At 32.4% G+C, this 26,674-nt stretch overlaps 2 protein-coding genes across 2 annotated transcripts; both read left to right on the forward strand.

Moving 5' to 3' along the window:
- The first annotated feature begins 675 nt into the window (after positions 1-675).
- Positions 676-2,659, forward strand: LOC132315906 (myb-related protein 306-like). The gene is made up of 3 exons (XM_059814346.1): positions 676-1,053; positions 1,381-1,510; positions 1,757-2,659. The coding sequence occupies exons 1-3, from the start codon at positions 921-923 to the stop codon at positions 2,460-2,462; spliced, it is 969 nt and encodes a 322-aa protein (XP_059670329.1). The 5' UTR covers positions 676-920; the 3' UTR covers positions 2,463-2,659.
- Positions 2,660-15,471: 12,812 nt separating this feature from the next.
- Positions 15,472-16,022, forward strand: LOC132267427 (mini zinc finger protein 3-like). The gene has a single exon (XM_059768589.1). It carries the CDS (start codon positions 15,503-15,505, stop codon positions 15,857-15,859), a length of 357 nt encoding a protein of 118 aa, XP_059624572.1. The 5' UTR covers positions 15,472-15,502; the 3' UTR covers positions 15,860-16,022.
- Positions 16,023-26,674: the final 10,652 nt, after the last annotated feature.

The following is a 26,674-nucleotide window of genomic DNA, read 5'->3' on the forward strand; positions in this document are numbered from 1 at the left end:
CTGTTTAATAAAATTAAATATTTATTATTTAAATTATTAATAATACCCGATCAAATATTAAATATTAAAAAAATATAAGTTTCAATCTAAGTCACGTAAGTAGGAGCGGAAGCGAATTCGAGAACGGGAGTGTGAGAGCGACAGAATTAAGTCATAAGTAGTGAAAATTTGAACGAGAGCACGCTCGGAGCATAAGAGGGATACTTGTTAAAGAGAATTGTATGACTTAGGTTTCAATCCAACCAAATTACTAATTAATCTCTAATCTACAAAAGTATAAATTATAAGATACTAAGTTTAGATAGTTATTTTAGAACTTAAATAAAAATTTGCTTATGATACGCATAGTTAAACGGGTATAAACGAGTATACGGGTTGAACTCCTCAACCAAAACACGACACGATGAACTAAACGGATTAATCGTATAACCCATTTACAACCTGAACCCGTTTAAGATCAATTCATACCAGTTTAACTCGTGACGTGTTTGAGTTTTGTTGACGGGTCAAACTTTGCCATCCCTAATTACAGCATGAGCTTTACTAATGTGTTGGTATATGCAGTGCAACCACATTGAATACCACGCGTTTTGGTGAGACAGAAGAGGCAAACACACACACACGCAAACACATGCATATATAATTATATATATATGACTTATACAGCTTAGCTAGCCCATGGAGTAAATGCCCTCACTGAACCCTTTTGAAACTACGGGTACCCATTTGCTTCTTTTAGGTCAGTGTCCTATAACATTGGGTTCTCATTTCCTATACATGTGTTGATCAACAACCTTTTGACCCTTGTCTGATCAGCTTAGTGTTTTCCAAGAAGAGAGAGAGAAGCAAACAAAGACGCTATAGAGAAGAGCAAGATTAATTAGAAAGGAGAGACTTGAAAAAGAGCCAAATAAGTTGATATGGGAAGACCACCTTGCTGTGATAAAATTGGAGTGAAGAGAGGACCATGGACTCCAGAAGAAGATATCAAGTTAGTGTCTTATGTTCAGCAACATGGTCCTGGTAATTGGAGGGCTGTTCCTACAAATACAGGTTATATTTCTCTCTAGCTTGTGATTCTTTTTTTTCTTCTTTTTTATTTTTAATTTTTTAAAAAAACATTTGAGTTTGATCTTGTGGCTTGATGGGTTTGTATTGCTCTCATTTGTTTATTCATTGATGAATGCATCATTGAGCTATGTTTAGGAGTACTGAATCATCTGCCTAGATTTGGAATTAAAGTAAATTTAGTTCGAAGTTTGAACTAAATCAAAGGCACCGATTCAGTTCTCCTAAACACAACGTTAGTTTATTTCATTTTCTGAATCTTTTAAATTCACTAAATTTGTCTTTGTTTATATGCTTGGTTTAATTTGTCAGGATTGCATAGATGTAGTAAGAGTTGCAGGCTTAGATGGACTAATTATCTGAGGCCAGGGATTAAAAGGGGTAACTTTACAGATCATGAAGAGAGGATGATAATCAAGCTTCAAGCTCTTCTAGGCAACAAGTAATTAATCCCACTCTCTCTCTCTCTCTCTCTAGATTTAATATTATAAGTGTTGTAACTTTGATTGTTGGATAGTGTTATTCAGACCTAATAGTCTATCCAACCATATCTATCCCTCAGGACAGATTTAATAGAATTCTCGAATAGACTGTTAGGTTTGAGAATCATTATCCTTGATGATTCGGACTTTGGAGGTTCTATATTGTTTCTAATGAATTTAATAATGTGACTATTGTTTTTGTGAAGATGGGCTGCAATAGCTTCTTACCTTCCTGAGAGAACTGACAATGACATTAAAAATTACTGGAATACCCATTTGAAGAAGAAGCTCAAGAAGGTCCAAACAGGGCATGAAGATCAGTACTCCACAGATAGGTACTCATCTCCACACTCAATCTCTCGAGGTCAGTGGGAGAGAAGGCTACAAACTGATATCAAGATGGCCAAACAAGCCCTACATGAGGCCTTGTCTTTGGAGAAACCAAGCTTTGTACCTGAATTGAAGCTCTCTAATGAGTATGATGACACTTTCACTACTAGTACTAGACCAACTCAAGCATCTACCTATGCATCAAGCACTGAGAATATAGCTAAATTACTAAAAGGGTGGATGAAAAATCCACCAAAGTGTGCTCAAACAGACTCCTCAAGTACTCAATGTTCCTTCAACAAATCGATGATCGATTCTACCTCTAGTGAAGGCACTCCAAATGCTAAAAAGAATAGTGGTATTGATAAATCCGAGGCCTTAGAGTCGTTGAGCTCAGCGAATTCTGATGTTTCTAGGTCTGTGTCCCCTGAGGCCGGTCTTTTTCTAGGCGAAAGCAAACCGGATATTGGTGCCCAAGTCCAATTGTCAATGCTTGAGAATTGGTTGCTTGATGAAGTTACTGTGGATGGGAAAGAAGTCTTAAACAACTTATCATTTGATGAAAATGCAGGTTTTTTTTAGAAGGATTCATATTTTGAAGGCTTTGTAGCCCAATTTATATTTTGTTACCTTTTGTTCTAGGCCTTAGATATGAAAAATTACTCTGTTGCTTTGTAGAAATTGAAACTCATTGGTGTGTTAAACAATAAATTGGACATTGTTAAGCTCTATGCATTGAATGGAAATAAATTTCTTTCTTGATCTTCTTACTTTGCTAATTAGTTCTGTCAAATTCCTTGGAGTTTATATCAACATATATATGTTATGAAATGATGCAAGTGATCTCAACTATGGGCTATCTAAATTAATTAAACACTATTTCTTTAACTTGAGCCATTTGAATCAATGTTTAAAACCAAGGTCAGTCCATGCACTTTTGCTGTGATGACCTCGTGGACGGATGTGCCGTGGGCGGGTGCGAGAGACACTGACAAGCTACTACATTGGCGAGTTATGGGTACACAGTCTCACATCGCCTGGATAGAGGAAAGGTGAAGTGCTTTTATGTAAGTGTGTCATCTCCAATTGGTATGAGGCTTTTTGGGGTGAAGCCCATGAGTAAAACCGTGTGAACTCAATCCCAAAGCGGATAATATCATACCATGTGGTGGAGTGGGTCGTTACAAATGGTATCAGAGCTTGACCCGGCCGGAAGTGTGCCGACGGGGAAAACCGTGCGGGTTCAGGCCCAAAGCGGACAATATCATATCATGTGGTGGAGTGAGTTGTTACATTTGCTACTCTCTTTCATCAAGAAATTTTATTACTCCAATTGGTATGATGTCTTTTGGGGTGAAGCCCAAAAGCAAAACCGTGAGGGTTCAGGACCAAAGCGGACAATATCATACCATGTGGTGGAATGGGTCGTTACATTTGCTACTCTCTTTCATCCAAGAAATTTTATTAATTTCTAACAATTATCCAAATCCTACAAAATTTCTAGCAAAATCCATGACAAAATCAAGTTGTTCATCGCCAAAAAAACGCGTATTCTTTAGACAAGCCTCTGCTGTCCAACTGCGTGAATATATACTAGATCAGTTTCTACATAAAATCTATCTACCAAATGATCACCTCTTTATCAAATTAAGTACTTTGAAGGTCTATAGAATGACTTGAATACCACTGGCTCTGATAGCTGTTAAATTAATGTCAGGCCATCAATGACTATGATGGAAATTTTAAAAATTTTCTGATCATATATATGTACTCTTTATTATATTGTACTGAATCTTCTATTCCATTGTTCAGGTTCTTGATTGTATCATTTCAACACCAACCATTTTCAGAAGACAAGCTCATGTGGCTTGGGACGAGACCATTAATAGACACCTCATGTTGTATTTAAGTGAAGCATGTGAATATACTGCAATGGAGTAAACCTCCAGCTAGTGCATTACACACAATAACTTAATTGAAACGTGGAATTCAGTATTGAGGAAGAAGAACATGTGCGACGAAGAAATAAACACGATACAAATCCGATTTCTCTGAGTCATTAGGTACCAAACATATATATCTGCAGCTACATTTATTGAAGGGTAGTGACTCTTGTCAAATGCTTTAAGTGCATGTACCCATTGCATTTATAACCTGATTCTGGATTTATTTTATGGGATTAATGCAGCATTCTTGAGTTGTTCTAATCAGACATTAGGTGCAGACCTTACTATTGCTGTATGAAATTTGTAGTTTACTTAGCAAAAGTACAACCATAAAAACATGCTTTCTAGGTTCAGTTTATGTTATTAGATACAACATTGAGTGAGCAATTCTATACGCCAAGTCACATAATTTTTCTGGGTCACTCTCACGCTTCGAAATTGCTCATGCTCTCACGTTTCGTGCATGCTCTCGCTCTCATTTCCACTTTTTGTGACTTAAATTTTGTCGTTTTCATGCTCCGACTTTCAAATTCGTTCTCGCTCTTTCTTCCCACTTTATGCGACTTAGTGAAATACATCTCTTCATGTGCTAGATAAAACAAAATGCCCAAATTTTTTCCCCTTTAAGCACCTTACTGCATCATTTTTCATATTGAATCAAGCTGCACAATTAGTGAAGAATTAATAGGTCTTTTTTTTTTTTTTTTTTTGATTTGTATATAATAGGAAGAGTAAGAATCCGAAAGCTCAGAATCATATAGGAGTATTTTGTGTGCAACTAGTAAGTTAGTTCTGGAAGGCTAGAAATAAATTTCTTTTTAATGGGGAGCTATAGGATGCTTAGAAGATTGTTGTTTTGTCATGTTCCTCTTTGTGGGAGTTCAAGGAGGGATTGGCTTTAGTGTCATTGCGTTAGTCACGAGGTCCGCTTGTCTCTAGTGCCCGTCCGTGTTTTTCCTCTTCATTGTCTCGCTGGCGGCCTCCTCCTCCAAGTTTGGTTAAGTGTAATGTGGATGCGTCTTTTTCTCATACTCACCAAGTGGGAGGGGGTGGAGTTGTTTTTCAAGATTCTTCTGGTACTATTTTGCAGGCTGTGGTTTTTTGTCCGTTCCTAGCCTCTAGTGCGACTTTATCTGAGGCTTTTTGTCTTCATAAAGCAGTTTTGTGGGCGTTATCTGTCCCTTTTGCTTATGTTTGGTTTGAAACAAACTCCTTAGCTGTGGTTAAGGCTGTTTCGGCTGTTGATCCAGGGCATGTGGACATTCATGTCATTTCCTTTGATATTCAAATGGCTCTTCATTGGTTCACCTCGTCTCATCTTAGCCATATATATAGGCATGCTAATGAGGAGGCCAATGCTCTTGCAGCGCTTTTCCAAAGTCATTTGCATATGGATGTTGCTCTTGAATTCATTCCTCATTATATTCTTCTTTTATGGATTGTATGTCTTAGATTGTGCTGCTCGTTTTTGTTTGTTTGGCGTTGTTTGCAAGGATTAACATACTTCAACATTTGGGGCCATATGATTAATTAGGTCAATAAATTGATATCATACTTCAATGTCCAAGGTTGATCTTACAATCAGCCCTAGTGCATGCCATGGGGCGCGACGAATATATCACGCTATTAGTATGCTCACCGAATAAAAATACAACACTTAATAAAATAGCTTACTTATAAAAAAATGCTGATAATAAAATGATATGCCCGTCCGTGTTTTTCCTCTTCATTGTCTCGCTGGCGGCCTCCTCCTCCAAGTTTGGTTAAGTGTAATGTGGATGCGTCTTTTTCTCATACTCACCAAGTGGGAGGGGGTGGAGTTGTTTTTCAAGATTCTTCTGGTACTATTTTGCAGGCTGTGGTTTTTTGTCCGTTCCCAGCCTCTAGTACGACTTTATCTGAGGCTTTTTGTCTTCATAAAGTAGTTTTGTGGGCGTTATATGTCCCTTTTGCTTATGTTTGGTTTGAAACAGACTCCTTAGCTGTGGTTAAGGCTGTTTCGGCTGTTGATCCAGGGCATGTGGACATTCATGTCATTTCCTTTGATATTCAAATGGCTCTTCATTGGTTCACCTCGTCTCACCTTAGCCATATATGCATGGTAATGAGGAGGCCAATACTCTTGCAGCGCTTTTCCAAAGTCATTTGCATATGGATGTTGCTCTTGAATTCATTCCTCATTATATTCTTCTTTTATGGATTGTATATCTTAGATTGTGCTGCTCGTTTTTGTTTGTTTGGCGTTGTTTGCAAGGATTAAAAAAAAATAAATAAATAAATAAAACTTCAACATTTGGGGCCATATGATTAATTAGGTCAATAAATTGATATCATACTTCAATGTCCAAGGTTGATCTTACAAACAGCCCTAGTGCATGCCATGGGGCGCGACGGATATATCACGCTATTAGTATGCTCACCGAATAAAAATACAACACTTAATAAAATAGCTTACTTATAAAAAATGCTGACAATAAGATGATATGCTGCATTTTTATTGGATGTAAATGTCTGGATTGTCCAATATCTTCAACACGATAGCGGATACAACTAAAGATTCATGTAGAAAATGTTTTATTGTTGGGAGATTAAGTGAAGTATAATATGAAAATTCAATTCTTTCAATAGTTATTAACCCCTCCCCCCCCCCCCCCCCCCGCGCGAGAAAATTCAATTCTTTCAATAGTTATTAACCCCTCCCCCCCCCCCCCCCCCCCCCCCCCAAAAAAAAAAAAAAAAACTGTATATTATATAGTTGAGATTGGCCACTAATTCAAAGTAAAAGAGTATGAAAAATCAGAGCTCACAATATGGTACTAATTGGGTTCACGTGGAAGCAATCAAACAACTAGTGATATCAATTCAATGTCAGAGGCACATTGTGTGATAAGAAATGGAAAAATAATATATATATATATATATATATATATATATATATATATATATATCTTCTTATAATTTAGGCACATAGCTGCATTTTATTCCTGTTAATGATGGACCTCCTCTTATTGCATGCTCCTGTGGTGCATATACATTCTTATTAGTTGCACTGCCAAATGCAAAAGCCCTAAACCACAAACAGTTATTGGGTAATCTCGGGTTCCGATCATATAGTACCCGGCCAATGACAAATTATATTTTTTTATTATCGAAGAAAATGAGAATTCTTTCATTTGAGTACCACAACCTTTCTATACTACATCAGAGCTCATCTCGTAATAAAGTTTTTTCTCACAACAACGGAACTACATAAATTTGTTAATTGCATACATAACTGCATATGGATCGAGTAGCTTTAAAGAATTTGTGATAAATGAATTATTAAATCATCACTCTACTCTTCTTGTTGGTATTTGCTTGATGATTTGTATATATTTGACTACTTTTCTTGTATTCAACAAGTTGTGCAATTATTATGAACAGAGGGAACCCGGAATCAATGTGTTGAGAGTTTTCGTAAATTGACAAAATATTATTGGCGATTTGATGGGTATTAGTTGAAATTATATTCGTTGAAATGCCAATAATTGCTTTAATAAACTCTTCTTTTTTTATTTATAATATTTGACATAAAATGTGACAAGTTTCCCGTTGGAATTGTGAGAAACTTTCGGTCATTAAAAGCATCATATTTAAAGTTTATAAAAAGAGTCAAGGACATTAGGATGATTAATTACTTGTCAATGAACTGAATTTCTATATCATGCCGCAAAAGTTTAGCTCTAATTTATGTTAGGCGTGGAGTGAATGTTGTTATATACCCAAATAAATAAATTCTTCTTCTTCTTCTTTTTAAATTTTTTCTTTTTTTTTTAAGGTAAATAATATAATGGGTAAATTATATTGATCTCCCCTAAAGCTTGAACAAATCGTTAAAAATTTATTACTTTGACATTCCCTAAATCTATTTGTCCGAGGCAAAAAAAATGACTTTGAGTGCGAAAGTCAGTAATACTCTTATATTATAATAATATTTATATTACAATAAATAAGATTATTATTTATTTTTTCATATAAGAGAAGGGCAAAATAGTCATTTAATAAAATTTCTTCAACATGTGTACGCCCACCTAAAAATAAAACTCTATGGGTGTCGTTAAACACACACTTCAAATTTCAGAGGGGGTCAAACTAATAGAAGTTGAACGGTTTATCCATATATAATTTGTCCAAACTTTAAAAGAAGTCATTGTAATTTGCCCTAACGGTCGTTATGCTTATCAAACTTTCATCTCACCTCTAAGAACTGAGTGATTATTTCACCTAAGTCAATGAAGTTGTGATTCAACGAAGTGGATTTTTATTCTTTAAACCCAAGAGGTTGGCTCAAGTGGGTAAGTCATTTTACTCTAGCGCCTTAGAAAGTTTTAGGTCTAAGATTCGACTCCTCTTGAGTATGAACAATTCATGTGTGAGTCACACATGTTAATGGGGTTAGTTATATAGAATAATATTAAATAGTGATTCAACAAAAATTTGAAGTCTTCTTCAATGATTTTTTTTTACAAGCATTTCCAAGCCTTCACCTAACAATAAAAAAAGACGTGTTTAATTATTTTTATTACTACCCCTATCTTTTGGTTCAAAACAATGTTAATTCAACAAGATAATGATGTATCTTTGAAACAACTGTCAAAATAAATAGATAAATGAATTTTTTAAATAAAAAGTAAAATGATTAATTCATATTTTTCAATAATTACCTCTTTTGAAGATCTTTCATGTGAACATTTTATTCAAAAAGATAGTGTGGTGGTTTAGGATATCATTGATTTTAATAGGCGCAAGACCTCACTTATAGAATGCCAGCAAAGAGGTATTAGTCAAAATTCCAAAGAACAGTGAAATAAGTTTGTGTTTCATAGCAACCTGTACCATGACCTTTTCACTAATTTATTTATTTAATTTCTTCTAATGGGATAGACTTAACTTAATTAAATACAAAATCAAATACGTAATACAGCTCAAACCGCCCTAAAACACTAATAAATGTCTTCAATTTAAAATTAGAAAAAAATTGGTTCAAACTCAAAGTTTCAAAGTGTCGGTTCCATTCAATGTTTCGAACTAATCTTATTTATCAATTCTAATAAAATATTTATTTGATTTTTAACAATTTAGCAGTACTTATTACAGACTTTGAGCTACATTTGGGACCCTATGTCAAAATCAATCAAAAATCTGACCATCTGCACTAGTAACAAGAATGGACAACTAAGAATAGATTTCCTTTTGATGGTACCAGCTCCTGTCACATGGGTGTGCACGAGTGCAAATCTCACACACACACTATCTCTTAATTACATAGATATTCGTAGAATCGACACATGATTATAATCTGATTTAACTTGGATATGAAATTGTAAATCAAATGACAACAAACAAAATTATAAAGCAAAAATATAGGAAACCTTCATCCATATTTTTAATATTTTAATAAAAAATTTAGGATATTCAATTAAAAGATTCGAATATGTACAGAGTGAGGTTGTGGACCCTGCAGTGAAATTCACAACCCTTCTCGCTTGTTCTTATTTAGATTTTGAAACTTGAAATTTTTTTTTTTAACCGATTGTTTACAGCTGTCCTGTCATTTCATTCAAAATTTGACCATAAAGAATTGAAACCACTTAAAAAAGGCCAAGTACAATTTAAATAATTGTTAGAAAAGGCCAAGTACAATTTAAATAATTGTTAGAGACAATATCGTTTGGTTATACTCACTTAAAATTACCAAAAAAAAAATCAATCAGAATGAAGGGTTGGTGAACACTGATGGCATCAAATTTAATCAATGACTAGTGCTTTTAGCATTTCAAATTGCATGGTGAGACCAAATTTAGTCCCTACAATCTTCACAGTGCATTGAGTAAAAACTTGAATGAGAGAATAGAAAGATACCCTCAAAGTTATATCTTTCCATTTTCTGTTAGATTTTGGAAAATAACTTGAAATAACTAATGTAAAGAAAAAGAAATTAAATCATTTCAGATGGGAAAGAAAAGATGAAATCACATAAATCCTCTTGGTATATTTGGGCCCTTTATCATTTCCGTTCTTTGCAATTTTTCTTGCGTGTTGTACTGCATTGAATGATCATATTTCAACTACATTAGTGTGATTAGTGATTTTGGAAAATAACTAATGCCAAGAAAAGGAAATTAAATCATTTTCAGGTGGGAAAGGAAAGTTGAAATCACATAAATCCTCTAGGTGAAACAAAAATAGTTGGGCCCCTTATCATTTACGTTAGTTTTTCTTGCGTGTTGTACTGTATTGAACAATTATATCACAATTTTGTTTGTATTAAATGATCATACCACTTCACACGGCAAAGAATTTCAACTACATTAGTGAGATCGTCCTTCATTATTTATTGAATCACGTAAATAATAATTTTATTTTGTTTATAAAAACAATTTTTTTTGTGTGTTATTGTATTAAACGATCATACCATTTCACACGGCAAAGAATTTCAATTACATTAGTGAGATCGTTATTTATTGAATCACATAAATAATAATTTTATTTTGTTTATAAAAACAAAAACAAAAATTAAAAAAATTAAAAAATTAAAAAAGAAGAAAAAAAAAAGAGTGCAATCAGATATATTGCTCCTGACCTACTACAACAGTGGTCCCATGACTTTCACATCTTGAGAAAAGACGGGATCATAAATGGGGTCTTGACTTGAGCTGAAGGTGAAAATGGCATCAGACCTACCAAACCTTAAGTAATATAAATTTTTCTTGGTTACATGGAATTTAATTTGTGCCTTTGTAAAATAAAAATAACTTAATTATCTCTTCAATCCTTAGAAAATTTTTTATCAAAGAAAAAAATTTCAAAAGTGAATCTATTCAATATAAATAAGAAATTAGAATATAATATCTTAAATTAAAAAAAAAATTGCTCTACAGATCAAAACTATATACATAAATAAATCCTATGAAAACAATATGGATATGTCATACATGAGAAATTATTTATTGTAACCGTTGTAATGATAAAGTATTTAATTGTAAAACAAAAATTAATATTATATGTACTTTGATAAAAGTCTTTTTAATCATCTGTTTACACTGATACGATTATAATAAATAATTTTACGTGAATTCGTGTAATAAGATCTAATTATATAAGCTGGGGTCCAATCTAACAAGCCATGATCGATAAGCATATGGAGGAACTATTTGATTGATTCATAACAGTGAATATGCAAAATATGGTTTCTACTTCAAGTATATGAGTCTTGAATTGCACCAATCATCAATGGCCACCAAGTTTCTTTATATAAGTAAACATTTCCATTTAAATCTTTGAATATGACTGTACTTAATATTGTTTATTAGTGGACATTTTTGGTGATTTGTTGTGTCAGTTTAATCCAAATTATTAAATGAAAAGTAATTTATTAGACCCCTATAAAAAGGTACACTAGTACCAATCAACACCAATTAATTAATTAAGTTTCTTGATATAAGTAAACACATCCATTTAAAACCATTATAAGTGAGTGCAATTAATGTTTATTAGTGACTTTTTTGGTGATTTGTTATGTCAGTTTTAATCCAATGGAAAAAGTGGATTTAGAAGCCTAAGATGCTTTAATTCAAGGACCACCAAGAAACTCTTTTTATTTGGAGTCCACAAGTTGGGTTGGGTTGGTGAGAAGCAAATTGCGTCATCTTTCATTACCCTTCACAAAACACAATGATATAATTGTCTTTAAGTCCCCATCAACCCTCAATTGCATTATCAAATCCAATCCCTTTTTCCCCTTTCTTCTTTGTTTTGGTTCATAATAAGTTTCAATTGAAATTAGTTCCCTCTAACCTAATTTGCTGGTGTTATTGATTTGAGACTCAAAAAGAGAAATTAAATTAACAAGCTAATTATAAATAACATAATGAATAAGGATGCGGAGTCCGACAATTGGACACATTCAATTAATTTTATGTGAGTAAAGGCTGATATCATCATGACATCATGAATATTAATAACATCATGATGATATTAACCTTTACTCACATAAATCAGTCCGATTTATCTGACTTTCGTATTCCAAACCATTATCTTAACATAATTAGTTCCCTCTAACTTAATTTGCTGCTTATTTAAATTTTTTTTTTTTTTTTTTTGCTAGAGTTGCAACTTGCAAATCAATCATGGTGTTTCCAAACCACTACTTAATACCTTTTTAGATAAAATTGAAAATTAAGTACTAAAAATTTTAAGAGCTTAATTTTAACTGCTGTATTTTTTTAATTGATCATTATTAATTTAGATTTTTTAAATATTTTTTAAAATTTTAAATTTTCTTTGATAAGTGAAATATCACTTTGGTGTTCTTAGCTTATTTCGTTATCTTTTTTTCTTTTTTTTGCAAGCTTATTTCATTATCGCATGCACTTAATTGAATAAGTGCTACAGAAAACTACATCATGATGATACTTTTTCACTTTCAAGTACGATGGAACACACAATATTTCTAATTATCTTTGTGTTACATTAATCCATATGGAATCTTTGTTACTTCTTTTAACCTAAAACACACTCACACACACACACACACAACTGAGTATACTCTAGATGGACGTGAGCATGAATGCATCCAAAAAGATAAGGTGGGTGACCTAGAATTCAAATTTAAAAGTTCAAACCTCCACCCATGATAGATTTGATTGTGTGTTTGTGTTTGTGTGTGTGTGAGTGAGAGAGGAGGATAGGGGGGAGAGGGGGGATCAAACTAGGCTGTCATTTGCTAAACTCAATAATATAAATGTATTAATAAGTTTTTGTTTTGTTCTTCTTATTCATTCCAAAAGCTAGCAAACCAAAACCAAAATAATTCAAAAAGGATGCCTAATATTACCAAAAGTAGAAATTATCTTTCTAACTGTAAAGGGTTATAAAAAGGACAATTATTTATCTGAATACATAGAATCTATATCTCATTGTTGAAACGAGGATTGAATGGTGGGCATCCAGGTCTCAGTTCAGTTTTTGTCACTAAATTATGGTATGTCTATTTTGATGTAAAATTAATTAACCATCCAATTGTGACCAAAAATAAAAAGAAAGAAAGTTGGATACACATTTCTAATATAAGTCTAACCAATCAATGCCTCATACTGCATTACCAAACCTAATGTTAAACCACAATAAGTTTCACTGAAAAACCATCTAAAATTCTTGCAAAAGGCTACATTGTGGCATAGGATGAGATTTTTTTGTTGATGTGAAAGGAAGGTCAGAGGGCTCAGAATATAATAATAGAACATATAGACTAAGCATCTTGAAAAATCTTTACATATATGCTACTAGCCTAGCTACTACCTATTAGCTAGGTATGAATTTCCCATGTTAATCCCTCAGATTTTAATGTTAATTAACTAGAATTGTTTTATTAAATTTGCTTGGATTGAGGCAAGATGGATAAGGTTAAGGCTTTGTTAAAATTTGGTGAGGTATTGAACAAATATTTATGGACCAACTAGTTCATACAAAACTTATTGCTGAAGTTTATATGATCCGTTGGGTTGTTCAAATTTCAAACAGGCATGTTGAATTCGGTGAGCTTGTTTTGACCCATGAGACTCATAGACTCATATTCGATTAGAAATGACCTATCGAGATTAAAACTCACTAGTTATGTTTTGCTAGCTAGCTTGTGATTGAGGTTGTCTTTGGCCAAAATCCATTATTTAGGGTTCCGAAATAACATTTTCAGAATATTTCGGAATTTTGTTGCAGGTTTAAACAGATTCGGATTAATTAGTATGAAATTTGCTAGTTATCTTAGTGTAGTAATGTTAATTAAGAACTATATATAAGGTGAAAGTCTTGAGTTTGGTCTCATCAATGGTGGTCAGCTTCACAGGAAGGGGGAAAAAAAGCGTAGAAGAGTTTCTCTAAAGCCTTTTATGGCTATTTCTCACCCAAAAAAAAAATACAAAACTATCCCTAAAAATTATTCATTCTTGAAAAACTGATTTTAGAGAACTAAATCAAGCAAACTTTAATTTTATTTTCCCTATAATCTTACCAATTTTCAACATTGTCATTCTATATATAGATGAAAGAACTCTCACCAAACCACATGATCAGCTAATTTCTGTTCTACCCAACTTTTAGACTCCCTTGCTGAAACGACTGTACTTTTGTTGTAAAAGTGCACAAGTTTATACACATTCCTCTCTCTTCAAACAATGCCATACTAAAATAAGGTGCTATGATTGATAGATCATTCACTGGTTAACTCAGTCTCTCTCTTCAAATGAAAATTTTGGTGAGATTCAGTTATTTCATGAAAATAACATAAACTAGCTTGGCTATACACTCTACTAGAGAAGGGATGATGACTGATGTCCAAACAATACAATCAAAATTGTCCAATTGAAGCATCAGAAATCAAAACCTTTTTAATCACTATTTCACTGACTATGATCAGCCTAAATTGGAAAAAATAGATATTATTCACCAAAACTCTTCTCCCAAAATTTTCAATAATAATGGAAGAATGTTGGCAATATTTTTGATAACGTGAAAAGACATGATTTGCAATCGATGCATTTGGAAAAATCCCAAAAATGAAAAATAAAAATAAAAAAAATACAAATAATAGCTGTAAATTACCATGGTATGTTAGTTTTAAGTTTGTAACTATATTAGTGTCTGTAAATTAAACACTTCAATTTATAGTTATCAATCACTTTTATACAGGTGTAGATATGCAATTTGTTGATTTCCCTCCAAGAATGTGAAGACACAGACTACCAAATAAACAAAGGAAAAAGGAAGTTTCTGATTACTAAAATAATGGCAACCCTAATTTCATTCCTACTTGCTACTCAATGGGAGTATTTAATTAACATTTTCCTAGTACCAAAAGATCTACTAATTTATTAATTGTTATTGAGTATGTGTATGATATTATATGTATGAAATTGTGCACACATGATGTCACACAACATAGAGGAAGCATGGTATTGCATTATTAGAAATGGTAGTTAGTTTTGTTTGTATTTGTAAAATGCAAATAAGCATAAACATGATCATTATATACGGAATGATTTTGTACGAGAAATTATTAAATGATTCGTGACCATATAATCTTGGTCAATTACAAACAGTCATGCAATCAAAAAATTAAAAAAAATTAACATGTTTGATTACGTCATCAATTCGGACCATCTAATAACTTTTCAATTTTGCACAGCTTGATTATGGGTCAGTCTAGAAAATAATAGTACCCACCTTCAGTATCAGTATAGGGTCCACAGAATATTAGTTTCAGAAACCAGCTTAGCTGGTTTTCTATAACAAACCAAACACTAAATATGGTCCTAATATATTCCTTTCTAATCTTTTTACTGTTTTGCATTATATTTGACAAAAATTATTTTTGTTCCATCCTAATTAGTTGTTAGCAAGCAGTTGGATGATCAATTCACAACGACCCTTCTATGGGTTTACTGGTAAAGACCACATTATCATCATGAATGAACAGTAGAAACACACTAATTGCTGGAAAAGTGATGACGTGTCACTAATGTAAAAAAGATAAGAAATCACTATTAAAGAATTACCGCCTATAAGTATCCCTTCTAGGGTTAGGGTTTTGATTATCAACCAAAAAATGAGCTAGCTTTTGCTCTCTCTCTCTCTCTCTTCATGCCTTCTTCTGGACAAGAAAACCAATTGGGGAATTGTGAATTTAGCTCTAAAGTGTTTGGAGGGGAAGAAAGTGAAGAAATGAAGAAGTGTAAGGTGGTTGTGAAGAGAGATGAGGCTGCAAGAAGCAACACTGCTTCATCTTTGACAATTAGGAGTGTGAGATATGTAGAATGCCAGAAGAATCATGCCGCTAGCACCGGTGGCTACGCTGTTGACGGCTGCAGGGAGTTCATCGCCAGCGGGGAGGATGGGACCGACGGTGCACTCATTTGTGCAGCCTGCAGCTGCCACAGGAACTTCCACAGAAGGGAGGTGGAAACTGAGGTAGTGTCCGAGTATTCTTCGCATTCTTAAAATGGGAAATATTGGAATGGGAATAAGAATTTGCGTGTGTGTATATGTGTTTGTGTGTACGTGTGTGAGGAGGTTCTTATTATGAATGGACTTGTAGTACTTTTCCATTTCCCATTGCTTTCTATGATATGAGTGTCTTGTGTTTTTGGTGTTTTTTTCTTTCCATATCTGTGTTGTGAGATTTCTGTAATATTTTTCAAGCTTGATGAACATGACTTACTTTAATTGCTCTATGATAATTATATCTCATGCAAGAAAGGGAAATATCTTGTGTTATAAATCATGATTCGATTTTTTTGTTTTCATTAGCCGACTCTAAGTAATTAGAAAAAGATTTGGTTGATGTTGTTGTGATTCTCGATCTTTCTTTTCATTAAGCGAATGGAATAAGCACAAAGAGAGAATTCAGATGCTATGATGTCTCTGGTTCATGATTTTTTTTATTATGTGGAAAGAAAAATCTATTTGAGGAAAGGAGGACTAAAAGATGGGAAAAGTTATGGATCTTAGATGTGTCTGTATTGAAGTTGTTGTTTGATGTGATCAGCTGATTTTTCATGTGTCTTCCTTGATGAACCATGTGCTTCTTTCCCTAATTATTCGTTTGAAAGGGTAGGGTTTTGCTCCTAGAACATTCTTATCTTTCCTTTATGTCTTCATCCGGTGCATCATGTGCAGCTAAAGTTGAATGATATAGGAATACCTAATCAACTTAGCCTATCAATTATGTTCAAGTAAGGAAATTTGTAACAACTCCAAGAAGAAATTAAAGAGGAAGCACGGCCGCCGAGTGCTTTTTCAGTGGTATCTTCTTTACTTTTCAAAAGAATGGTTGAAAATTAAAAACAATCGTATATATGAGCAGATGACTTACTAAAAGAAAAGGTAAAAAGTAAAAATAGAAAAAGTAAAGTAAGAAACATCTTTGGTTCATGTGTTAATCAAGGAACCCAAAGTTTGATTATGCAAATATAATTTCACTTATTCCATTTAGTATATTATACTCCATTACACTAATAACATTTTATTTTTTTCGGAAGTTAAAGCAAACACACACTCTCATATTTATAACATGCCCCTAATGTTATTCAAACTCTCAACTTCTCCTTTAAAGAGGAAAGATCATATCATCTGCGCTAGAGGTATAACGGTACGCTACAAATACTCATTTGACCCTTCTTATATATAACCTGTTTTTATTTATAATTTTGGGGTGAAACTCTTGGCCAATTATCTTGAATGAAATAATCTAATGATTCTAATCCATCTTAAAAGATCAGTGAGTATTTTTATCAAGTTTAATTGGGCCCACATATCTAATCATGTTGGTTGTTACGTTGGACTTGTTCTTTAATAATGTAGTTGAAAGGTGATTACAGCTTAAACTGAAACCCACTTTGCAGTAGGTCTTGAGTTTGGTTTCTGAAGGGAATTAATTAATAAAGAATCTAGTTGGAAAGGACTAAAGGAACATTAGGGTTAATCAAGTAGTAAACTGTTAGCACTGTTATATCCCTTTTCCCTACGTTGGGTACAGTGATACACTATCGATGAAAAAGTATAAGAGATTGATTAAATGCTGACACTAATTTGTAGCGATGAGATCCACTAATAAAATGAATGCATTTTCACTTACCAGTATATAATGTAGAATAATCTAAGATTGAAGAGGGAAGTAAAGAAGGAAATAAGAGTAAGAAAAATGTATTTTTGCTTATGTAACAATATAGTTTGTAGAATAATATAAGAATGAAGAGAGAATTAAAGAAGGAACAACACAAGAATATATTACGTGGTTCAGCCACTATAGTTTACGAGAGAAGAGATGAGAAGTTTTTCTTACTCTGTAATATGTTGAGTCTGAAGAAATGATTAATTAAAATAATGAGTCACCATATATTGATGTCTCAAGGAGATGGCAGCAGCACAATAAATAGATACAATGTTGGCCTAATTGAAAAAAAAAATTCCCAATTAAAGAAAATCAGTGGCACCAATTAAGGACCACAATTTAAGGAAAAGTACTATCAACGGCTCACCATATCAACCTAATAGTTGTTTGATTATACCAGTGACACGGTATCACCAGTGCAATGAAGTCTTTCCTCTTTCCTTTGGGTGAGACCGTTTATAAACAATTTCATATTTTTAAAACTGTAATTGAATCAAACCCTGAAAAAATCGAACCAAACCTTCCAGTATTTTTTATGCACCCCGTGATACATTAGAGAGATAAAACCCTAGGATCTATCATTCAGTAGGTACAACACAAGTGGAAACAATCATTTTAATTTGGGCCATTAAGAACATGTGATAAAGATATGTGAAGAATGCAATTCCTGAACTACAAAATTTCTCATTTTATTTTCATATAGAATATATATATATATATATATATATATATATATATATATATATATTTTCAAATTCATCATGATCAAATGCGCATATGTTTGCATGTGAGCTGTTAAAGCAGAAAAGATCAAGTTAGGTAGTATTTAAGTAACTAAGCTTAGGTATATGTTCATTTGAATTGGGTAGAAGTCAAATCTGTAATATCAAAAGTGCATGTTTGGACTATGAATATATGCTTTCGACTAGGTAATATGTAATTCATCTAGAAACAGAGTATCTTCACTTATTTTTAGCTAACACCTAACTTGATATTTTATGGTACTTTCTTTTTTTTTACTTTTTGATCATAGTTCGATTTGAATTATTGAGAATATCCTCTCAACAATTCAATCACTGTATCCTTTGCTACACCATCTAAAGTCATGAAGAATTCAGATGAATTTTTTTTTCTTTTTTTGGTAAAGGAACTGATCATATGATTGCAGATGAGGTAGTACATTTTGTAGGTCCTGTGAACATGGCTTACAAAAATGTACAATTTGATTTAGAATTTTTTTTTCTTAAAAAAAAATAAAAAAATGTTTCTTTAGCTTATTTTACCTTTCCCTTGTTTTAATGTAGTTTTCTCGAGAATCATTTTCCTGCAAATTTTTTTGATCTCTACATTAAAACGAATCAATTCTTGGAACCACCCTTGTCAATTTATTCTAGATCTTATCATACATAGCACCACTGAGCTGTTAATGTCTCTTCAACAACCTTTGCCCAATTCTCTATGTTGATAAATGAATAGTCTTTGATAACAAAGTTCTCTATATTTTCCAAAAATTGCATGATCCATACAATGGTTGCTACTATTGCAAAAGTGACATTTGGTTGTTTTCATAGACCTAAATGAAATTCTTGTATGTTTTTTTATAGTTGACATCTCTGAAGTATGCTACACGTGTTGTACTACATTAGACAGGTCACAAGATATCATACCGTATTAAACGAATCGATACAGCACACCGTAGAGGATCTATTTCAATTTTCTAAATGGTGCGAGTAAGATTTTTTAAATTGATAGAATTTTGATCATTCAACCAAAATAACAATAAAAAATTAAAAAAAAAAAAAAAAAATTGAAAGGGCCCAAGATAAAGTTTGCAAAGACCCTAGTGGGCTTCTTCATTCTTGGGTTGAAATGAACTTTAAAGGGGAAACAAACAGTGGCTCATGGACTATGAAGCCCACAGCTCGGACTGTAATTGATGAACCAGGACCAGCCCAACTTTATTGACATATTAGACTATTAATTAGACAATAGGAACTGACCAATATTACCAGCCAATTGGCCCTAAAAACACCCAGAATACCAAATCAAATTACAAATACTTAAATGTCGGAGCATCGTTTGAACTAATTCTTCTTCATGTCTAAATTCAAATTATCAATTTGGTACTGTAGATATAGCAAGACGAAAGTGAGGACTCTAATAGAACAAATTGTAAATTTAAATATAAAAACAATCACTTTGTATAAAATAATGTTAAGTCTAACATTCAATTATAGTCACTAACGACTTTTGAATAAACTCTGTGTCGTCCCATCCATCCTAATTCAAACACTAAATTGTGTGGCCGCGATTGCAATGTACAGTCAACTATCACCATTAGGGTCTAAGTCTCTATTAAAGGTTGGCCCAACATGTGCAAATGTGACTATGAAAAGCAAGATCAAGTTGAGCTATTATTTGTTTGCCGTACTAGTTATGGTACCCCTTAGGTCTATAACATGATAGCACTGTCTCTATTGATTCCAAAAATGCCCTACTGTGTGACAACTAATCTTTCACATGTTGGGTTAGGCAAATAGGCTCACCCTACTTCTTCTCACATGGGTCTTAGTCTGAACTTGATTCTTTTTGGGCTTGGATAGATCTTCAAACTATTGATCTAGATTATTCAATAATTAAAACTTGAAAATTAAAATACTAGGAATAATTTTCTTTTTCATTTTTAATATAAATGTTGAAGTGGCAAATTTCATAGATTTAAAAATCACCTTTTAGATGCATATGATTCTTTTCAAATGTGTAAAATAAATTGTGCAATTCGAATTTAAAGTGACATTACTCAAACAGGTGGAGGTATTCGGCTCTTACTTTTCAAAGGGAAATCAGGGATTTGAATCTTAGGAAAGGTATATATGTGTGAGTAAAAAAAATAAAAAGAAGGTGGTAGGAATCTTTTACGAGAAAGTGACACGGGTTATTATTATTATTTTTTGGAGGTATGGGACAGAGATTAATTGTTAATGTATCAATGTATGCTATCCAATGGTAAGATTTTTGAATAGCGAAATTAATATGTTTGTAGACACCATGTGTTTAGGACTATGAAATTTATGGCATTCAACAATACAATGTGTGTATACATAAATATATAATGTGTATGACCTGAGAAAAGTTGGACCACAAATTAAAATCCCTTGAATTCAAGTGGTGTTGTGGTCCTAAAAAGCCCTTGCAATTAGTGCTCCTTTCTTAAATTCTCAATCCTTTTTATTCCCTTTAAAATGTGAGGGATAAATCTTATTTAAAATTATAGAACTAATTAGGAAAAATCAAATTCATGGGTGTCAAGTGTGATTAGGGTAAGGAGGGCTGTTTCAAAAATGACAATGACCTATAAAAGATAGTAGTCATTGATGAAAGGGTCAATTTGAGAATCCAATGAAGATAACCCTCCAAACCATGATGTGTTTGGATCAGTAACTGCCCATCAGTGTCCAAATTAAATATCATACAACTCATGTGTCTAAAGTATGGTCCTCCCCACTCTGCACTTTTCTTGTTTTTTTTTGAGTCTTTACACATGCTACCCATACACATTAAAGTAAACTATATATATATATATATATATATATATATATATGCATGTAATATACATTTACAGACTATATTGCAATTTCCTCATCCCATAGCGCAACTCATGGAGTTGTGTTGTTTCATTTTTGTGCCCTTACTACTTATGTGTGTGATTTGAAATTTACCTACTCTCTCTTTTCACTTGGTTTGACAACACTAGACAATAGTGTTATTGGTGTTGTGGTCTAATAATTCAACAATAAAGCTACACATACAATATAAACATTATTTACTTAAAAAAAAAGAGTATCACATTTATCTTTTATTTTTCGGGTCACGTCGGTCCAACAATTTTAAAGTACTTATTTTATGTATCACCTTTTCTATGAATCCAAACTAAAAAAATACTCAATAATTGAGTAGTACTTATTATATAATCTAATAAAAATTGTCAATTATACCTATGTATTCATGGTGCAACTCATGGACGTGTGTTATTTCATTTTTGTGTGAAGCATGGTATGATAACCTTACTATTTATGCGAGTGATTAGGAATTCATCTCCGCTTCCTTTATACTTGGTTTGACAACACTAATTGGAGTACAATATCACAACTCCAAAAATAAGTCTACACAAATGATATAAGTTGGATTTAGACATAAGAATGACCATCGTATTTATCTTTTATTTTTCAGGTCACGTCAATCGAATATCTTAAAGTATGTGATTTTCAAACGCACACTTATTTTACCAATTGTACTTCTTTTTTCATAAATCCAATTTGATGTAGTACACCGACTAATAAAAACCATCAATTGCAACTTCGTATCAGTAAAGCAACTCTTGAAAAGTGTGTTATTTAATTATTGTGCGAAGCACGGTATGATAGTCTTACTACTTACGTGAGTGATTAGTTCACATCCACTTCCTTTTTACTTGGTTTGACAACACTAATAAAGACACAATGTCACAACTCAAAACACAAAGGTGGTATGATAATTCAAGAATAAAGCTACACAAACATTATAAACATTATTTTAAAAAATAATAAATAAATAAAAAGAATAACCAACATGTTTATCTTTTATTTTGAGGGTCATGTCATGATGTCAATCCAACGTGATTAGCATTAATTACTACAAAGATAAAAATTTAAAAAAAATTAAAAAACTATTAATTGCAGCCTTTTTTTTATTTTTTATTAAGCAATTTTTACTACTAGATTGTTCTGCATGTTAACCATGCAGTAAAAACCATAGAAGTTATATTATAAAGACTGATAAAAGATGTAAATGTGATAGTGATAGTAATGTTTTCGTAATGAGGAAGGTAAAAATATGATATCTGAATTGAAAATGGTATAAAAGGGATCTAATTAATACATTTCCAAAACATGAACATCTGATTTGAAATGTGGTGAGGAAAAAAAAAAAAGGCAAGAATAACGCTAGAAGAAGGGCTTGAACCTTCGAGCTTGTGGTTAACAGCCACACGCTCTAGCCAACTGAGCTACTCCGGCAGACGGGTATGCTTTTGTTTTTTTTTATTTATTAAAATCATAGACATATTTTTTTATTCACCAAATAGAAACAACATTCACTCAATTTGGACATTTGGATTGATAAATGCAATACAAAGTCCCATTCAAAATTATTTATGTTGGGTTTGAGAGTATCAAATCAATTTTTTTAATTTGAGATTGAAAAAAATTTTAACTAAATTTATTTTAAATTTAAATTTAAACCACTGATTCGATACTTTCAAACATAATATTAGTGTCATCGCGTTATTATTAGGGCTCACACCTTTACTCACATCATGACCAACTTTCTATCAATTTAGTACATATATATCTTTTCCTATATGATGGGTTTAAGAGCTTGAACCTCAACCATATGTGTGACGTTGTTTGGCATCAAGAGATAATCACACGACTCGATCTCAATAGACATTAAACTACATGAAAGTAAAAGAGAGACCATCCAATTCCAAATATCCTAGTTTGGTTAGACAAATGATGAATCCATGGCTTGCTTAGTCCTTTCTCTTTTGTTTATCACATAGACTCTAAAAAGTCGCCAAATAGCATAATTGTGAAATGAACCATCCTTTATCCTATTTTTGGTTCGACAAATTACTTCTTTCTCCTTTATCAATCACATGCCTTGAATCTATGGCTTCAATGAATATGATCTGAGTGTTGTGCTTTCCCTTTAACTTGCTATATATATATATATATATATTGAAAGGTTAAAGTATCTAAATCACAACATGTCTATTAAACGGTTTTAAAAACTTAATATTTTCTATAAAGTGGAGGGACTCTACCAACCGAACTAATATACCAAACTCACGACATATCTCTTGATCGATTCGAGCGCTCAACTTTTCTCAAATCCAAAGATCAAATAGAGGTGATATAAGTGGTTAGTTGGTCAATATTTAAGATTTCACCCAGCAATAAAAATATAGCATTGCCTCAGCTTTTTGTCATTATTATAATTTGATTACATATTGTATGGAAACTTAATAGTAGTCAGACATTTAAAATTTGAATTTGATTTTCAGCATTTATTAATAAATAAATAAAAACAGCCTACTTTTGGCCATTACTACAATTTTATCCCATATTGCATTGAAACTAAATAGTTGTCGGACATTTAAATGTTGAATTTAATTTTCAGCATTTGTAATTAAAAAAAAGAAAAATAAAAAACAGCCTTCTTTTCTCATAGATTTTTTTTTTTTTTTTTGAATTTTCTTTTCTTAGTTTCATTAACATCAAAATTACAGTTTTTTCTATTATGTTTTATCAATAGCATCTTTGACTATCCTGTTTTAATATTAAGAGACCAAAAGATGTAGTTTATTGTCTTTTAAAATAGATGGTCGAGAGTGTAAGTTCTCATATATACAAGTGAGTGTGTAAGAGTATTTCTTATCAAAATAAATAATAATAATAATAATAATAAAATTTATAATAATAGTATTATTTGATACCACCCAAGTCCATGTTACACTTATCGATTAGAATGTGAGGGTATATTTTGGTTACATGCGAAATGAAAGTAAAAGAAAGCCAAGGAAAAGAAAGAAAAATAAAACTAATCTAAAATTCATTTGATTAGACTAGTGAGTAATAAAAAATTACTTTTCCAAGGTTTGGAATGCATGAAAATTGCGAGAATTGAAAGGCATTGCTATAAATTCGTACTTGCGGATGAAAAGTAAAATATTGCTGTATATTTTTGAAGGAAACTTTTCGAACCATTCAAACTCCAAAAGTATTTTTAAAAAATTATTTCACTCAGTTGAAGTTGGAAAGAAACTCAAATCCAAAGAATTACTAATAATACTTAATAGGTGTAAAGCATCATATTCTCTCGTTGCGGTTGAATCATCTTACTTATTTAGATCATGGTTCGTCATATCGGTCGATACGTTATTATTTTTCAAGACTCTCATACTGGTCGATTTGGTCAGTCAACACTGATTTTGTTCGAATTTGTTATACTGCAACCACAATCAATACTGCGTACCATGATTTAAATATATTTTAAGCATGGTTCGCCATATCACGTTCGTAATCTTTTTTCAAAGGTTCGATTCAATTATACACCTCCATAAATTATTTGGGTTGATCAATTTATACCAACAATCATTCGTACCGCAATCAATACCGTAACCATAAACCATATTTTTAAATAAGTACCGGACGTAACATCAGACGAAGGAATAAGCTACCTCTTAACAGTCTCAATGATGTGCTTCCACCGATTTTCGTCCTATACTCCTATAAAAGACCAATCCAAGTGCATGGAGTGTTTAATTAGGACAAAGGGTACACCAAGTAAATCACTACAACGACCCACTAAATTTTACCATAATTTATGGAAGGAGTCCATGGGAGGATCCGAATAATATATGGTACCAAAGACTTTAGGGTTAGATCTTTTGATTAAAAATAGTGGTCCATCAATAATATTGTGGTTACGTCACAACCCACATGTCCAACATATGCTATGTCTGATAATACTGAACCTGCCGTGTGGAACAATGGCATTCTACTAGTAAAATGGGTGTCTCACTATTATCATCAGCTGTAATCATGACCATCAAAGAATTACTCCTTTGTTATCTTTCTTTCTTTTCTTTTATTAATTTTCAACTTCACAATAAATATATTTTTATTTTATTTAATCATTTGAAAGGTACAAAGATCAAGTCAAAGTGACAATACAAAAGCATAAGCCAAGTCAAACATACAAATCATGAAGCAAAACAAGAAAAATTAAAAAAGATTGTAGATTTGTTAAGAAAGAACTACCGCTCTAGAACAGAAAACACCAAAAGAAAAGATAAACAACGGAAGTGATCAAAATTCAGATCATCATCAGGGCAACAGTTCTAAAACTGCATCCACAAGACGCCTCCACACACCCAATTCTGCACAAAATCAAATCAAGTCGGGAAAAACAAAAATCGACCTAGATCAGAGATCTAGTCAAAGGAAAAACAACAAATCCACCATGTCAAGCCGAAAACAAACCAAACAAAATCAAATCTAGTCACACAAAAACAAAAAACGACGTGAAAACTCCATGGAAAGGAGCAGGGAACAAAACGGGATGGGAACTAGCAGCTGAGAAAGAGAGAAAAAGGGTAGAGAGAGAACTGAGGAGAAGTAGAGGCGGCCTTATCTCTTACATACACACTTATGCTCAGTTAGACTTCAAAATTCGATCATCTATATATATATATTTTTTTAAAAAAAAAAAAAAAGAAGGAAAAATAATGCTGATAAATTTCGAACACTGGCCATAATTAAAAGTCATGTTGTATGCTGAAATCATTACTCTTCCACATTTGTAATCTCATCTAACTATGGTCCTCGTTTCAAACTCACCCACATCTCACCCTTCTACAAATTTTGGTGGAAACTACCTAATTTTGAACGAAATTGGGATGCAAGTGTTTAAAACAAACTTATACCAACTCGTGTAAAACACTTATTTCTTTTAAATAATAAGTTGGGATAATCATACAGACATGAATTTTTTAAGAATTCCTACACAAGATGACATATAACCTTACCTAGTTTAACGAATGATAATAGGCAGTGGTGAGAAATTTAGATCCTCTCCAAATATTTCCAAGACCTCATCCAACGATCAAAAATGTGTCACGTTATTATATGTCAAAGTATCGAAAATGATCCATTCCCGAAGAGGTCGAAAATTTCCAAAGCATATTTATACAAGCACACTTGAAATTAGGGTTTTATAGCGAGTTTGATCCAGGATCTGATCAATTCAGAGTACATTTTAACGAGTCTGATATAATTTGAATCCAAATTTATAAGTACAAACGAATCTTGAATCTTACAAAAATAAATGGTGTAGAGTATGAACACGAAAGATAAGCACCATTTTATCTATTACATAAAAGTTGAACCCTCTGAAAAAATAAAATTAAAAATTAAACGGGTCGGATCGGTCTATTTTGTAGGGATAATATTGGACAACCAAAAGCAATCCTCAATAATTTAAATGGAAGAGTAAATGTATTAAGACAACAATGATAGAATCACAATAATCATGGTGTTCAA

Source organism: Cornus florida, unplaced genomic scaffold, assembly GCF_030987335.1.
Source record: "Cornus florida cultivar Cherokee Brave unplaced genomic scaffold, ASM3098733v1 CherokeeBrave_3.0.0_Hap2_Chr07, whole genome shotgun sequence".
NCBI lineage: Eukaryota > Viridiplantae > Streptophyta > Magnoliopsida > Cornales > Cornaceae > Cornus > Cornus florida.

Bases quoted from the DNA above. Each gene is read 5' to 3' on its own strand.
- LOC132315906 (XM_059814346.1), top strand. From the start codon at position 921: ATGGGAAGACCACCTTGCTGTGATAAAATTGGAGTGAAGAGAGGACCA. The intron at 1,054-1,380 runs GTTATATTTCTC...TTAATTTGTCAG, and splicing joins GGCTGTTCCTACAAATACAG to GATTGCATAGATGTAGTAAG. The intron at 1,511-1,756 runs GTAATTAATCCC...GTTTTTGTGAAG, and splicing joins CAAGCTCTTCTAGGCAACAA to ATGGGCTGCAATAGCTTCTT.
- LOC132267427 (XM_059768589.1), top strand. From the start codon at position 15,503: ATGCCTTCTTCTGGACAAGAAAACCAATTGGGGAATTGTGAATTTAGC.